The sequence below is a fragment of the Barbus barbus genome (assembly GCF_936440315.1).
Source record: "Barbus barbus genome assembly, chromosome: 17".
Lineage (NCBI taxonomy): Eukaryota > Metazoa > Chordata > Actinopteri > Cypriniformes > Cyprinidae > Barbus > Barbus barbus.
Window position 1 is genome coordinate 14,883,404 of NC_136745.1, and position 16,678 is coordinate 14,900,081.

At 40.1% G+C, this 16,678-nt stretch overlaps 2 protein-coding genes across 2 annotated transcripts in view; one reads left to right on the plus strand and one right to left on the minus strand.

Annotated features, from left to right (window-relative positions):
• The window catches only part of LOC306883581 (catenin alpha-1-like), a 104,288-nt gene that overhangs the window by 44,381 nt on the left and 43,229 nt on the right, over positions 1–16,678 (minus strand). The window contains exons 8-9 of the mRNA XM_079438951.1: positions 6,695–6,775; positions 6,321–6,473 (exon numbers count right to left, since the gene is read on the minus strand). Of these exons, the coding sequence (XP_079295077.1) occupies positions 6,321–6,473; positions 6,695–6,775 (234 nt within the window). The remainder of the gene's footprint in view (positions 1–6,320; positions 6,474–6,694; positions 6,776–16,678) is intronic.
• LOC306883582 (leucine-rich repeat transmembrane neuronal protein 2-like) lies at positions 10,148–15,480 on the plus strand. Its single transcript, XM_079438952.1, has 2 exons — positions 10,148–10,880; positions 11,433–15,480. The coding sequence occupies exons 1-2, from the start codon at positions 10,877–10,879 to the stop codon at positions 13,055–13,057; spliced, it is 1,629 nt and encodes a 542-aa protein (XP_079295078.1). The 5' UTR covers positions 10,148–10,876; the 3' UTR covers positions 13,058–15,480.

A 16,678-nucleotide genomic window follows, 5' to 3' on the forward strand; every position in this document is an offset into this window, starting at 1 on the left:
TGCATGTGTGTGTGCATTAGGTCTCACCCCTTTTATCTTTGTTCTGCATTTGTGGCTGATTTTATTTGGCTGTGGCAGTCATACCTGTCTGTGTGTGTGTGTGTGTGTGTGTGTGTGTGTGTGTGTTGAGTGAGCATGTCTTTTCTACATTGCATTTTTGCTCTAGTACCAGGCCTTCATTTCTGTGTGGAAATTTTCAGATTTATGCTGGAATTATTGATTTTATTTGTCAATTTCTAAAAAAAATGCTTTCAATTGGAGTCACACTTGTGTGTGTGTTTGTGTGCGTGAGCATGTGTGTGTGCAAGTGATCATGTTCGTTCCACATTACATTTGTGCTCTAGTACCAGGACTTCATTGTGGTATGGAAATTTTCAGGTTTATTCTGGATTTATAGATTTTTTTTGACAAATGAAAAATAAAAAACATTTTTTTTTTGATTTTCCCATTCATTTCAATGTGGGGTCATATTGACCCCAAAGGTCATGAGTGTGACTTTTTTTTTTACATACCTTTAGAACAACCAAATCAAGCCCAGTTTTTTTGTGTGTGTATGGATAGATCATTTAGAAAAAGTCACAAGATTTTATTCCACTGAGATAAAGGGAACCATTATTTTTAACTAAAGAAAAGTCGCTTGGGGTCATATTGACCCCAGAGGATAACTTAAGGTTAAGAAAATCTGACATCTCTTAAACTGCAACACTCATTTTGGTCTTCTCTCTCTCTCTCCTTTTGTGCTTCTTGTCTCTCTAATTTTCTGTCGCACATGTAGTTTAGTCCCTGCACAATCTCAGTGTTCCTTGAGCAGCCAGGAACCTTTGAGAACAAGGCCTTGAGGCAATAAAACTAAGCTTGTTCTATTTTTATCCCGCTTCAGGAATGATGCATTTCATGGTATAAAAACCGGACCGCCACTGTGTTTCTGCGACCAGGAACTGACACTCACAGCCAAGCTCCTGCTCTTCCTGCAAGCTCAGAAGTTCAAAGTCAATATAAGTGTCTTTCAAAATGGGGGAAAAAAAGGGAAATTAACAAATAGGTAATGATGGAGTACTCTTGGGATATATGTAGGTTGCCAGGAGGGTCTCCAACGGTGCTGACTGCAATGCAAAAGCCTCTACAAAAGAAAATATTTGAATGAACGGTGCTATCTGAGAACACTATTGAGAGAGAGAGAGATGAGGAGATACGTAGCTGGCACTTTTTACAGCTCTTGGAGAGTGTCGGCTTCATGCCTTCTGCAGGAGTAAAAAGATAGAGGGGAGGGAAGAGTGCATCAAATTAAATGGCCGTCCTACAGCAATAACTACATCCATATTTAAACTCTAAACGGAGCAAAAAAAACAACAACATTACACTATAAATCTCACTTGTTTATAGAAAGTGGGCCACATTTGTAAAAGCAGGTTATCATTTAAAGAATAATCTCAATTACTATGCTCATAATAACTATGCTGTTTTTTTATGCTCATCAAGGCTGCATTTATTTGATCAAAAATGCAAGAAAAAATGTAATATTGTGAAAAAAATAGAAAAGCATTATTTTAAATTGTAATATATGCTTTAAAATATAGCTGAATTTCATGATCGTTCAGAAATCAATCTTATATGCTGATTTATGATCAGTGTTGGAAACAGTTGTGCAAAAATCCTGATCCCAAATTTTAGAACTACAGTATGTATGTGTGTGTGTGTGTGTGTGTTACGGCTGTCAAATTGAGATGGTCCTCACTGCAGAAAACAAGATCCAGGGGGCGAGGTTGGATCTAGATACAACTCCTCCCACCTTACATATACCTAACCCCTGATCCCTAACATGTTTTTTTAAAAGTTGAACTTATTCATTTTACATGGCTTTCTAAACATGCGGCTCTCATGCGAGACGCGAGTGCAATGGTGATAGATGTCCCTCTAGAAAATGCAATAAATATGCATTCTGTGTGAACGACTTGGTTTCAGTTTTGACATAACATCTCTGCATTGATGTTCTCTTTTTCCGCAATATTTTGAATGAGCAACACCACATCCAGTGGGTTCAACTGGATAGGCTTTAAAAAAAAAAAAAAACACACATTAAAATGTAATGACACCTACATCGTCATTGCATCTCGTGCGCCATTGATAAGGCTGCCTGACGGACACCTAAAAATCAAAAGCAACGTTTTTGCATTCGAATGTGGATTTTTAATTTATTTTAATTTTCTAAATTCAATTTTTTTTTTTTTGACAGCCCTAGTGTGTGTGTTTGTTTAAAGATTATCTATAGATAGGTCTATTGTGAATACATTATAAATGAATGGGATGGCTTTAGAAAAACTAAATCCGTGGGACAATTGAGGCTATGCCATGACTTCTTTAAGAACTGAAAACACTTTACATGCATACTTGCACTTTCAGTCATTTCTTACTTTCATTTTTTATGCCCAGCATAATAAAAGTTCAGGGTCATTATTTAACCATACTGAAGGACAAGAGCCAATCCAAGCACAGAGTTAAGAGAGGTTAAAATTATTTCCCTTCTGCAACCATCTCTTGCTGCAAGACACGCCTTCACTGCCTGTCAAAAATATATTAGACCGTTCCTTAGTGATGAAAGCCATCGGCAAACAGAGGAATTCCCATATATAGCACATCGTTTCAACCGGCTGTGTTCGTTTTGTAACAGAAGGCAAGTACATGAATGCGGGAAAAATCCCTAATGCACATGAATACATTTTCTTGCCAACAGATTGGATACCAACCAGGAGTGAGATGCTCCAGCTATTTCAGACAATGCAGGTTTTTTTCGCCTTATAACCTACATATTCAAAACCCCTCCACCATACAAAGCAGACAACACAAGGTCACGCATAAGCGGACCCTCAACACAGCTGGAATACAGGCTTAGTGCATTAATAATTTTCTTTATACTAAAGAAATAAGTCACGAGAAGCTGAGTTACAGTCGTTTTACCGGTATCTGTGTTTTTAGGCAGTCTTTTTTTATTGATTTTGCTTCCTTAATACTAAAAAAAAAAAAAAAAAAAAAAAAAAAAAAAGTGTCGTTGTTAAAATAATCTAAAATGTCTATAAATGCCAGTCTAATTATAGCCGTTTATAGTTTCAATAAATTTCCTACCCGTGCAGTCTCAGATGTGCAAAATGCTTTCACACACATCATAGACAGCAACTTGCATTTAACATTCAAAGACAAAAATAGACCTTGCCTCGGCACAAGTGAGGGAAGTACACAAACCACAATCGTTCTTAAACACCCCTCAGATGCAATCATCAATATGAGCCCACGCTTTGTTCATGTAATCCATTTTTGGATTAAGGTTGAAATCCATATGGTGCAACCACTGGCTGGTGTCAAATTAAGGCAATGAAAAACGTGAGAAAGAGAGAGGCAGACGCATGTGACTTTTTGGAGACGTGTTGTGCTTTGACTATCTTTAGCCCCCAGTGAGACTCTGAGGCTTTTACTCATTACCCCTCCTTTTCCCTTCACTTTGATTTCCTTCACCAGTCTTCCCCTGTACGCAGCATGTCACAGGAGGGCCGGGCCTGCCCCCTGTGGGGAGAGGTCAGTCTGAAATGTCGGCGGATGACGTGTTACCACAGGGACTAAGATGAACAGATTTGAAAAACTAATGAGGATAGCTAGCATTTCTGTCAGCTTGTCACTGGCCCTGCCAATGCGAGCATGAGATATAAAGCCCCCAGTGATTCGGCATGAAAAGCATCTATCTGGAAAATAAAAACGCCACGAGACGCGACCTATTTATCGGTCATGAATGCGGTCGCCGACAAAGAGACACGACAATGCAGATTTCTCGTGAAGTCCATCAATAAGACACCGGACATCCAGCTGTTTCGCATTTCCCCACCAAGGCAACACTTAACCTTGGGCTCGGAGGAGTTTCACTCTTTGGCTGAGCTTAAAATGTGATTCACAGTTGTGACTGCCCATACAAATGCAGTGGTTCCCTGGCTGCGGCACTGTAAACCCAGCATCCTTAATGCATTTGTCCCGCACTATAAAGTGTAAGTTTGACTCCTGTCTGACACTCCACAAAAAAAAATGAAGCATAAAAGATAAAAGGGCTGTGACACGCTCGCTTGGAGCAAGCAGTCATGACACAGAATTCAGATGCATTCCCACATAAATAGAGATGGTGCTGACTATCGATTAAAATGTATTCAGTTTTCACATCAGCTTGCATGTTGGAATCAGAATGGAAAGTTTCTGTTTCAAATGTGTACTAACTACTTGCGTACAGCTTCCATTTTTTTCTGTTTTGTGGGTGGCATAAGGCATTTTTAATTAGCGATTTGTAAAGCTATATTTTACTCTCAAACTAGAAACTCATCTAGTATCTGGTATAATTAGAATGTTTCAGGCTCATGTTGAAGGGTGCGGCTCATCAATAGGGGAACTGACAGACATCCTACAAATATCTAATGATCTAACAAATAAGGCTAAATATTTAAAAACTTTTATTGCACAGATCTATCATAGCTCTCACAGTATCTACAGATTATGCATAATAATGGAAACGTTGCTTACAGCAAATGATTTGAAGTCTGACAGTAATTGTCTTGAAATCAGTTGAAGGCGGCGAATTTGTTACAAAAGCGATGCTTTGATGGGGATGAATTTAGAGATGCAACTTCTATGCAGCACATTCAAGCATGCTGTCAGCATACTAAAACCCTCTCAGAGAAGCAGAGCCTCTTAAATCATCCCCTTTCAAGCACGGCATCCTAAAATATGAAAGTAAAAAAAATAAAAAAAAGTGATAAACTCTGTGGTTGACCACCATAATCGGTTAGGCTGCCTATCCTGACTAGGGCTGGGTATCGAGTTCGATACTTTTTAGGCACCGACCGAATTGCCTCGATACCACCGAGTATCGAAAAACGTCTTGTCGTTCGGTACAAAATTTCGATACCTAAGGGGTTAATCTCATCACCGTCAGTGAGCCAATAATCCTGCAGCACTAGGTGTGTTTGACTAGAAACGGCGACGTGCAGATTGATCAGTGTTTGACCTCCGCGAGAGCTTTTCTAAAGCGCACGGAGCAGTCCGCTCTTTATATCGCGCGGTTTGTTTATTATACACAGACTGAAGCACGCGTGACGCTCGCGGTCATTTCAGCGTCTGACGCCTCACTAAATGAGGACATGAACAACATCTCCAGACCTGCTCTGAAAGTCACTTAATGAGCATTTTACCGTTTGATTCGAGTAAAACTAACTCATATCATATACACACAGAACTGTAAAGGTATTCCAGGCAACCCGTCAAAATAAAAGTTTGGTTTAAGCTGGAAGACACTGCGGCAGAAATATATTAATATTGTTCAGCAGACAGTACATACTGCTACTACTAGGCTACTATTAAAATTAAAACTTTTTTTTTTTAGATTAAAAAAAAAAGATAAATTAAATTAATGTTTTATGTCTTCATTTGAAAACCAGATACAGAACACAGAATTTCTGAGGAAAAAAAAAAAATTTCATTAGGCTATTTTAAGAATAAATTTAAATAAACTAAGTTGTTTTTATGCATTCAAATAATTAGACATACTACACCAGAATTTAATAACAATAAAACATATGGTGAAAGAAAATAAAACACCCACTTATGAAAGTGGATGAATTCTTGAAGTCTTCAACAACCTAGAAATGATGATTCTGTCTGAGCTATGTGTTTTAAAATGAACACGCACTAATTTAAACGTAGCCTAACAGATGTGCAAACTGAAAACAATTTGAATTTTATTAAAATTATTATTTATTTATTGTGTTGGATATATTTTGTTCCTTTGTGCAGTGGCTCAGGAGATGAGGCTTTGAGTCTGTATAAATATCAACAAGCTAAAAAAAATAGTTTTTTGAGATAATGTAATCCTATTAAAACTGATTTCATAAAACTGGTATCGAAAAAAGTATCGTTCAGGAACCGGTATCGAACTCAAGGTATCGGTATCGAAAAATTTTGAACGATACCCAGCCCTAATCCTGACTCATCTCTTCATTTAATATAGTCTGGCAAAACATCTCACATTTGCACAAAATTCTACCATAAAGCCCCTAAAGAGCTTATCTGACTTAATGAAAAATGTCTACAAATGTCTTAATCAAAGACAACAAACTTACAATCACCAATCATGTGTGCTCTCTTCGAGATGCCATGTTAAACAAAAGAATAGCTAGTCTGGAGGAGTACAAATAATGTTCCATCATTCGTTTTGAAACAATTCCAGAATTTAAAATCTGCAACAGACGAGGGACAGTAATTGGCACTTTATGGAGCAGAAAACAGGTGCCTACCTCAATCAGTTTGTTGGCGTGCTCACGGAAAACTTGGGCATATTCCTTCACCTCCTTTTCATTACCATTCTTGGCAGCCTCAATCAATACCAGCAGTGGAACATTGGTCTCCAGAAAAGAGTCCGACACGTGGTCCATCACAGCCTTCCGCAGCTGAAATTATAAATACGCAAACACGCAAACCCTTAGCTAGTGTTTGATCACTCAGAGTACCTGGGTTTGGTATATTCATTTTTAAAAACGCAAATGTAAACAACATGCATCTAAAGAGAGACAGTCATGATATATTATTAAGGAGGAGTAGTAAAGTATTCTTGCTGACACCTATAATCAAAATAAATGTGATTCTGTGCACTGCTTCAAGGTGAACAGACCTGTCTACGCAGGTCACGGGTCTTCTTAGTCATCCTGTCGATGGCCGTGTTCAGGGCATCGCTCTTCTCTTTATGTCCAGCCTGTGATAAAAACAAACAGGGGAAAATATACTTAGTCTTATTTAAACTTGTTATAGTCAGGCTCACTGGGAAAAAGTAAAACGACAGGTGGGAGTTAAAGCTGAGGACTGAAAGGACAAGACAAACTTGTCAGATATGATGTATAAGATAAATTTTCTACAAGAGGAAGAAAAAAGCAAAACAGCATGAGTCACTCGGATGGTTATAACCCCCTGTGGCGAACATTTAATTTCATTCTTGAAAACTTTGTAGGGGTTTAGGTTCTTTTACCCCCCCTTTGGCTATAATTGTTTCGTATGACTAACGTGACTTGTGGTAGTGTCAGGAGGCACCCACACACATTCTTTCACCGATACATTTTTCAGCTCAAAAATCCAGAGTTTGTGTCTGTCACTTTCTTGAGCTGGGCTTAAGCAGTCCGTGAAATAATTCATGACACAAATAGCTCTCCTGCAGTGCAAGTACAAAAAAAAACAAGAAAGAGTGTAGGGCAAAGGCACATGTAAAGATTAGTTAAAATGTGACAGATTCTTCCGAACTGGTGTCCGATTCTTCTATCCCTAACCTTCAAGGATTAAAATGTAAGCAAGGCATTTAGATCTTCAAATAAAACCCATTATGTGATGGGTCAGACAGCTTTTAACAATACACAAAGTTCAGAGGAAGGTAGCCAAGAGAAGTTAAGCCTGATCAAGCAGAGTTCACGTTAGCCAACACAATGATTGTCGGAGATATATCAGAGCAATTTCCACACTTAAAGCGTCCACTTGTCCAGCGCTTCAAGTCAGCTTGGCTAACGTTGGGAAAGCAGATCTCGCTCACATGCCCCAGACAAATTGCTCATGTGCAGTGGGTAGGTAAATCTCCAGCACAGGGAAAAGCCTGGGGGAATGCTGTCACAGGGGCACAAGCAGCAAAAGTGTGACAGTCAATGAAATATGGCAGTGGCACTGGCAGTTTGGCCTCCCCCTACATCCTCACCCCATTGGGTGGTACACGATAGGAGGCAAGTGAACGCCATCGGCCTTAATCCCCTACTGATTTTGTGCCAGTTGGATAAAAGCACTTCAGAACAACATAGACTCTCCAGTGTTATAATGGTGAGGGAGTGTCAATTCTAAATCACTAACCTACAGATGGGTTGCTCATCGAGTTGAACAAAAATTACCTAGATTAGCGCAAATGGTACATTTATCCAGAGCGCAAGAAAGAAAATTTGACGGATATTACCCATATGATTGCATGTTCCCCTGGAGGGCCAAATGACTTGGATCACTCAATATTGATTTTCCTCCAAGCAGCTCAACTTAATTGGGCAGTCATTCGATTCCTCACATTAGTTTACGTGGTGTTTTCACACATATAGTTAATGATGGTCAGGTAGAGCTGTGCTTGCAGCATGAACAAATCTCCCCACAGATTGGTGAAGGGAAAGAAAAAAAAAAGATTATAAAACAGTCCTCCTCAGCAAAGACTTCCCTTGAGGGCAGATTACACACAAGTGAGAAAAGTATCTGTAACAAAAAAAAAAAAGGGAATATGACCTATGGAGAAAAATGACAAACAAATAAATCATATGAACACAAAATGGCCCAGGTCATTTTAGAAAGTGACCACCCCAAAAAAAGAAACACAGATGTTCAAATTAAGCACAGTAGGTACAATGGCATGAAAGCAATTTTAGCACAACCTAGAGTCACTGTGTGCATAGAAGGGAAAAAAAATGTGCCAAACTATACACCAAATTAACTAGACAGTGGCTTATTTGAATAAAAGAAAGATTTGGTAACACTTTAGTATAGGGACCAATTGTAACTTAACTAGTTGCTTATTAGCATGCATATTACTAGATTATTGGCTATTTATTAGTACTTAAAGCATATATTCTCATTCTGCATGACCATATTCTACATCCCTAATTGTATTTAAAACCTAACATTAAAAACTAATTTACTAATTAGGACTTTGAGGCAAAAGTTGTAGTTAAAATTTAATTAATAGCGAGAATTGAACCTTAAAACAAAGTTTGACCAAAGATTTGTATAAATGAGCTGGTTTAGAGTCATGATTACATTTTGATACAGATTGTTGTATTCAAAAACTGAAGATGGCAATCTGACAAATAATTGTAAAAAAATAAACTATTTAACTTGACATGAGGTCCTAAATTCAACTCATACCGTGAGATTCTGATATAGAAATAGTCACGTAATGCAAAGATTCCAACTACAACAGACCAACAATTACACATAACAGGAATAATTTTTCCACAGCAGGCGATCTGACATCTAGCAATAATTGTCTTGAAATTTACTGAAAGCAGAGAATGTTACAAAAGCAGTGCATTGATGACGGCAGCAGCATCGTTTTAAAGGGGATAATTTCAGAAAATATCTTTGCAATGTCTTGAATTATAAGCCTGTGAGCAAGCAAAAAAGTTGACAAAATAAATTAAGTAATGAGATTTATAAAAACACATACAAATACATACTATTAAAAATATTAAGTAAAATTACAAAATTAATCTGGAATCAAAACACCCAGATCTATTAAAAAAAATTTAAAAAAAGAAGGGGGGTTCTGATTTGTCAATACACATCCTCTCTCATCCATGTTTAGCCAGTAAGCTTTAAGGGCATCCAACACGTCAGGCTTAATTTCATTAAAAAAAAGGATCAGTTTCATTTCTATTCCATTACGTTCAGCAAACCCACATGAAGAAAAATTAGCCAAAAGACAGAGGAGCAGAGAAAATGCAGACAACATCTACGTTGTGCACATCATATGTTTTGTGAAATCTCCTGTCGGGCTGTGCAGTGTGAATGCTCTATTAAGTCCAGCATTCAGACAGGAGCATAAAAGGTCTTTGTGACGTCGGTTTTCTTGTGACGCGTTGTGTGTTGAAAACCTGAACGAGCGAAAGGGAGAGAGAAGGGAAGGAACAATCTGACTGCAAGTCATCGCAAATCAAATTAAGCATCAGCTTCCTGGGCCAACTTAATTATTTTGTAAATTCATTCATCAATACTTAATTGAAGTAAAAACCCAAATCACAAACAAAACCAAAAACCACCAAATGTGTTATTTTACTAAATCAGCCAGCTTCATCACAAACACATGCACATATTTATACATACACATACATACACACACACACACACATATATATATATACACATACAAACACACACACAGACAAAATCTGACCAGACAGGCAGCAGACGAGGAGATTTAATGTAATTGTTCATTTCGGCTGTGAACTGCCGCAACACGTTGCAGTTATCAATATTCTGACTGTGACGAAGCAGAGGAAAAAAGTAAGGGAGGGGGAGTGTGCGTTGAATCAAACGGCAAAGCACTGTGCAATTGTGCAAGGCAGAAAGTGAGCGAGCCAGGGAGCGAACCAAAGCGCGCATGAGAGTGAGAGAGAGAGAGAAGGAGAGGGAGAAACTGCACTGATGATCGACGCCAGCCTGCCACCACTCTGTAGCAGTGAGTGGCTGCAACAAAAGCACAGAATAACATCTCAGCTGCTCTCCTCTGCTTTTCCCCTCACTGCATCTCCCCTTCCTCGGTGCCGAGAACTCCACACAACACAGCAGAGCCACACGGAACTGGTGTCGCAAGCGCAGCCTCTGCCTGCCATCAACAAGTTTGGGATGAAGGACCTCGAGCAATGAAAGAGGAATGCGGGATCTTCAATTAACCAATTGAGCTGACATCATTGCGGTGGAAAAGGAAAGAGGCAGCTAAGGGACGGTGGGATCTGCTCAGCGGTGCTGCTTTGGATGCAAATCACCAACTTCGTATTTAAGGATTCTTGGAAGGCAAATAATGCTGTTTTTTTCTTAATCTGGGAATTGAATAGCAGGACTGAAAAAAGGACAGACGGGAAAAAGAGAAAAAAACAGCATCCCAGGACATGGAATTTCTGAATTTGGTTCAACTGGGGGGGCTCAGCACTTCTTTATTTCTGAAGAGCTTGATTCCTTTTGTATTTACCCCAAAGGTTTTTTTCCCTTTGGATTTCTCTTCCATCTGGCTGCTCCAAAAGTCTGCGGAAAAAGACAGTTGAATGCAGCCTCCGATGTACACAAAAGAATGGGTAAGTTAGCCCTTTTATTCACAGAGTCTGGACCTGAATAGGCAATGTAGTGAATAAGAGGGGGGACAGTGGCTGGCAGGGTCTCTAGAAACATCTATATATTTAAAAAGCTGCTTTCCATTTTTTACTTAGTAGACTTGTAATATGTAACAAGCAGTCATTTGTAGGAGGAAAAGGGAAAAAAACAATGACAAAAAAAATTAAAATTAAGCCACCTGTGATGGGGGGGGGGGGGGTTGATAAACTGAATCCTAGGAAAAAAAAATATAAAATGCTAATGCTCTCCCCAAATAAAATGCTAATTCCGCAGTTCAAACATATGGATGAATAATACATGCATTAAAATGGCTTAAGTAAACGTAAAAATCAGTGCAAGTCATTGAACATTCCCTTTAAACATTGTTAAAATTCTTGGATCAACAAGCAGATCGCTTTGACTATTGACAAATACAGAGAGAGTGCGCATGATAAAATGGAAAAAACGTTTCTGTGTACTGCAGAGATTAGATTTCCCTCCCCCCGGTTTATTTTCTTATCTTTAAACCCACCCAGGTTTCCATTCAAGGTGGCCATTGGTGGGACAAGCACCAGCGGCACTTTGTATGATCAGCATGCTACTGTGCCTCCCTCCTGTGTCATGCACAACCTGCCCCCAGAAATGCCGATGTGAAGACCTGCAGTTCTACTGCGACACGCAGGGGCTCCTGGCGCCCCCAGATGGTGTGGATAAAGGGGCCCTTGGACTTTCGCTCAGACACAACAGCATCAGCGAGCTCAGCTCAGACCAGTTCTTTGGCTTCACCCAGCTCACTTGGCTTCACCTGGACCACAACCAAATAACCACCGTGCATGAGGATGCCTTCCAGGGGCTGTACAAGCTCAAGGACCTTAACCTGAGCTCAAACCGCATCACCAAGCTGCCAAACACAACCTTCATCCACCTCATCAACCTGCAGATCTTGGATCTCTCATTCAACCAGATAACAGCTCTGGAGCCTGAGCTCTTTCACGGGCTCAGGAAGCTCCAGATCCTACACCTGCGGTCAAACTCGCTGCGCACGACGCCCGTGCGGGCCTTCTGGGACTGCCGGAGCTTGGAATACCTTGGCCTGAGCAACAACCGGCTCCGTAGCCTGGCCCGGAACGGCTTCGCAGGGTTAATTAAGTTGCGGGAGCTCCATTTGGAACACAATCACTTGACCAAGATTAACTTGGCACACTTCCCTCGTCTGGTCGCCCTCCAGTTCCTTTATCTTCAGTGGAACAAGATCAACAATTTAACATGCACCATGGAATGGAAATGGACAACTCTGGAGAAACTGGATCTCACTGGGAACGAGATACGTGTGCTCACACCCGATGTGTTCGAGACTATGCCCAACCTAAAGATCCTGCTGCTGGATAACAACAAATTGACCAACCTCGACACCCAAACCATGGATATGTGGAAGTCCCTAAACGCAATTGGGTTGTCGAGCAACCTATGGGAATGTACGAAACGGATCTGCAATTTGGCCACTTGGCTGAGCACCTTTAAGGGTCGATGGGAGCATTCTATCCTCTGCCACAGTCCTGAGTACGCACAGGGCGAGGAAATACTGGATGCCGTTTACGGATTCCAACTTTGCCAAAATTTCTCTGCCCCGGTCGTACTAACCAGTACCAGCACGGAGGCCATGCTCCCCGACATCACAAGCTCCCTGTTCGGAAATATGCAGACCGCTACGCAAGACTTCTATGCAGAGGATTTTGGGAGCTTTACGATTGTCACCACTACTACCACCACCACCCAACCCCCACGCACTGCCCTCGCTACTACCATGACAGTGGAGGGGGCAGACGTTACAGAGGACTACTCTGCGATAGACAACACAGTGCTGACCCAGAGGGTCATCATTGGCACCATGGCTCTGTTGTTTTCCTTCTTTCTCATCATTTTTGTAGTGTACATATCACGAAAATGCTGCCCTCCCACTCTGAGGCGGATCCGCCATTGCTCTGCCATTCAGAACCGGCGACAGATGAGGACCCAGCAGAGACAGCCAATGGCGGACCTGGCCACACAGGTGCCCTATAACGAGTATGAGCCCAGTCACGAGGAAGGTGCACTTGTGATCATCAATGGCTACGGGCAGTGCAAATGTCAGCAACTGCCTTACAAAGAGTGTGAAGTATAAACTATTTATTCCTGCAGTTTCTGGGTTTAACCATTTGTCCATTTCAAAAGATACAGGGTTTGCTTTTGGACATGTTTCCCCTTTTCAGTTTGTATGAAGAGTATTCCTTTGAAATTGTTAGCTTTGGAAATCTATGAAAGCTTGAGATGACTGGGATGATTTTGAAGAGAGGAAATATAGAAAAATCCACAAGTTTATTTTTGTAATACAAATGCAAAAGGTTCATATCTAGCTGGGGCAATCAATCTCAGCAGAGGAAGGTTGGATGTGTCATTGCTTCACCAGTTTGTGTACTATGTATTCTGCAGCACAGAGGAGATGAGAAATCTATAGCCAAACCGCCTGGAACCCTGTGCTCCAGAAAACCATTTATAAAATATGTCTTCTGATAAATGGTGATATTTTATTTCATGAAAAAATAGTGTTGCATACACCGAGCAGTGCGAATTTAAAAGGATTTTAAAAAATAATAATAAAGGCATTTGGTGCACGTTACCAACACTATAGATCTCTCACATATTCACTTTTGGGGAGAGGAAAAAAAAAAATAATAAAAAAAAACACTAACCACATCAGATGGACACAAAGCATATTTTTTAAAACTCACATTTTCTAAATTGAAAACAAGCACTGTTACAAATTGAGCCACAATGAAATTTTGTTTTGAACAGGGAATTCAACCCACTCAAAATTATTTGGCTTCCTCATGTGGCAGAAATGATCGTTACACTTTGATCGAGTCTTAAATCTGAACTAATGAGAACACTTAACTGCCTTCCCGTTTCTGCATTTGGTTAAATTCAATAAACTGTCCGCTTCCTTGAAATCTTAAAGCCTAGCACTTTGTGTGAAAAGGTTAATGTCCAATACGGCTTTGCACTGGTTGTAACAAAATGATTGAACAAGCTCCCTCTTTCACAACTTCAGCAGCGATTTACTAAATGTTAAACCGAGGCAATTGCTCAATTATCATTGTGCATATATTCTTACATAAGATAGCTCCAAACACTGACATCCTCACTGTGATAGAACAATGCTGCTTAGATCACTGCATCATTAATTAATGGTAGAGACCATCAAAGGATGCTAGACGATGAAGCAAACACCAGCGAGAACAACTTCCTAAGTAGAGGGGAAGAGCTAGAAAAAGGAGGCATGCAGAGGACACTGACAATTGCCTCCTAAAAATACATGCGTGCGCTTGCCGTCGCACTGTTCGAATGCAGCAAAGAGCATAACCATACCTGACAGCTTCAACATTGAGTCAATTAAACCTGGGGAAAATTAATCTAATATTCTGTCACCCAAAACCTCTGCCCTGCAAGTTTCAGCCTCCTCAGCCAGTACTTAAAAAGGAAAAAAAAAAAGACTAGAGCTATTACTTCATAGCCTTGCTCCTTTTAGCCCATAAAAAAGGCCATTTTTCATCTGTGCAAGAAATATCCAGAGGTTCATACCAAGGACACTAAAGAAACAGAAACAGAGAAAAGCTGAAGTAAAGCATAGTGCAGCTCTCAGGAGAGCATGCAGAAGACGGCGGGAGGCTGGGTCAGGAGACATTTGTATGCAGCACTGAGAGGACAGACATTAGCATCAAACTAAAGAAGCCGCTGCAGCAGTAGCTCTTTGTGTTGCAATCAGGAGTTGGGGGCAGGGATGCACAAGGGGGTACAGGGAACACAAACACTGGTTAGCATCTAATTGAAGTCAATGAGTATCTTAGGAGCCACCGAGTGAGGCTAAATCAGGGTACAGAAACCAGAGGAAAAAAAGAACTGCATGACAAAACGGTGACTGACAACACCCTGGGCAAAAGCTGGAAAGCTCTGAACACCACCCTAGTTGTGCTGCAATAAGGCTCATTGCCACAGTTGTATTAAAAAAATTATAATAAAAAACCTCATAACCAGGCAGAGGTTTTTGGTGGAAAGCTCAAAATCAGAGAAATTGGCATCTACCTCAAAGCCCATTTTTGGTCACCTACCTAATGGTTGTTGAAAAAAAAAAACTTGAGTAGTTACCATATACTGAAATTAAGCATTCCTGAAGAGACCGATTAAAACGGTCCTCTAGAGGGTGCTGTAAAATTCCACGAGTGAGGAATGGCTGCTAAAATTCTTTTCACCAACTCCAACCCTGCAAAACACAATTTTATGTTGGTAAAGACAAACAGAAAGGGAACGCAAGTCTGTGTAGCTGATATTTTCTGTGCAGCCAGAGGTGTAGCTGGGATATAACGTTCCAAAATGCATTTTTCAAATGCTGTTGGACTGAACGAGAAAAACTACAGCTAACATTACTGAGTCAATTACCTCTAAAAATGGTGTTGCTTTGTTTTGAATTTGAAAAGCTGACCTTTGCTTTCTGCATTTCTCAAAAACTCCTTGCATGTTTAAAGAAAACATGAACATCAGCACCATCCCAAAAAAAAGAAGAAAAAAAAAAATGACAAGTCTCACATCCTGATCTGATAGTTTAGGCATATATGGTGGGAAAGAACAACTTTCTAATGAAATACTGACAAACACAGTAATCTGTTTAAACTATCAGCTTATAAGCAAATCACAAAAACCACTGCACATGAATCCATTTGCACTCCTGTAAACTGTTTTTGGGGGGAATGTTATCCTGCCATGCGCTGAAGTCCTGCTGCTCATTCTGGCCAAAAAGCCCCTTTCAATTCACACCCCAAAACTTATTTGTGCTAAAATGAATGCTTCTCACCCTCCTCTCCCGAAAACCCCGCTTTATCCTTTTGTATTGTAATATGTACAATTTCATATCTGTATAGTGGGTAAAGATGTGGCCAACTGAAAAGATCTTTTTCCTTAAGACGTATATTTTTAAATAAAAATGTGACAATTTATAAACGTTTTGGTCTAATATGCTCTTTAGGTCTTGCTTGCTAGTATACTTGCCTTCCTTTTAAATATCTTCTATACAAAGGATTGCAGAAACTGAATACAGAGATGGCTGAAAGGCTTTTAAGGATGGTACACTCGGGGTATTTGGTCTGGGCTTCAGGCAAGGTGCCCTTCTGAAGTAAATGGCTTCTGATATCATTAACATTATCATAACCCAACACTCACCTGCCCTTCTAAACCGAGATAACAACCTGCCTGAATGACTGTCAAACGCAACAGCACGACTAAGATTCCACTCTAGCCCACGGCAGAACAGTGTTCAAATCAGCTTAAAAATGCTATTATAAACAAAATGATTGACGTTTGTTCAAAATGATTATCTAGCCCACTGGTTCTAGATTTAAATCTGATCTAAATAGTGGTAGCTTGGTGGACGGTGGCATAAAAGCAGCACAAAAGTAGGAGAATTACATGTGACCATTACTTCTCTCACGTGAAGTGTTTCATATGTATATCCGTCTGGACAGGTTTTTCCTTCTCCATTCCTCTGAGGTTTTTTGGTGAGCAGAGAACGTAAAATGGTGCTGATGCATGACACCACCAGTGGGAAATTACTGAGGTCTCAGACGCTCTAGAAATACACTTCCAAAAATAAATGAAATGAAAAGGCAAGTTAATCACTCTGAACCCACATTACTGATTTTCATCCAAAACTGTATTATTCTGAGAAAATAATTCTGTAAAATCTGAGCTTTGG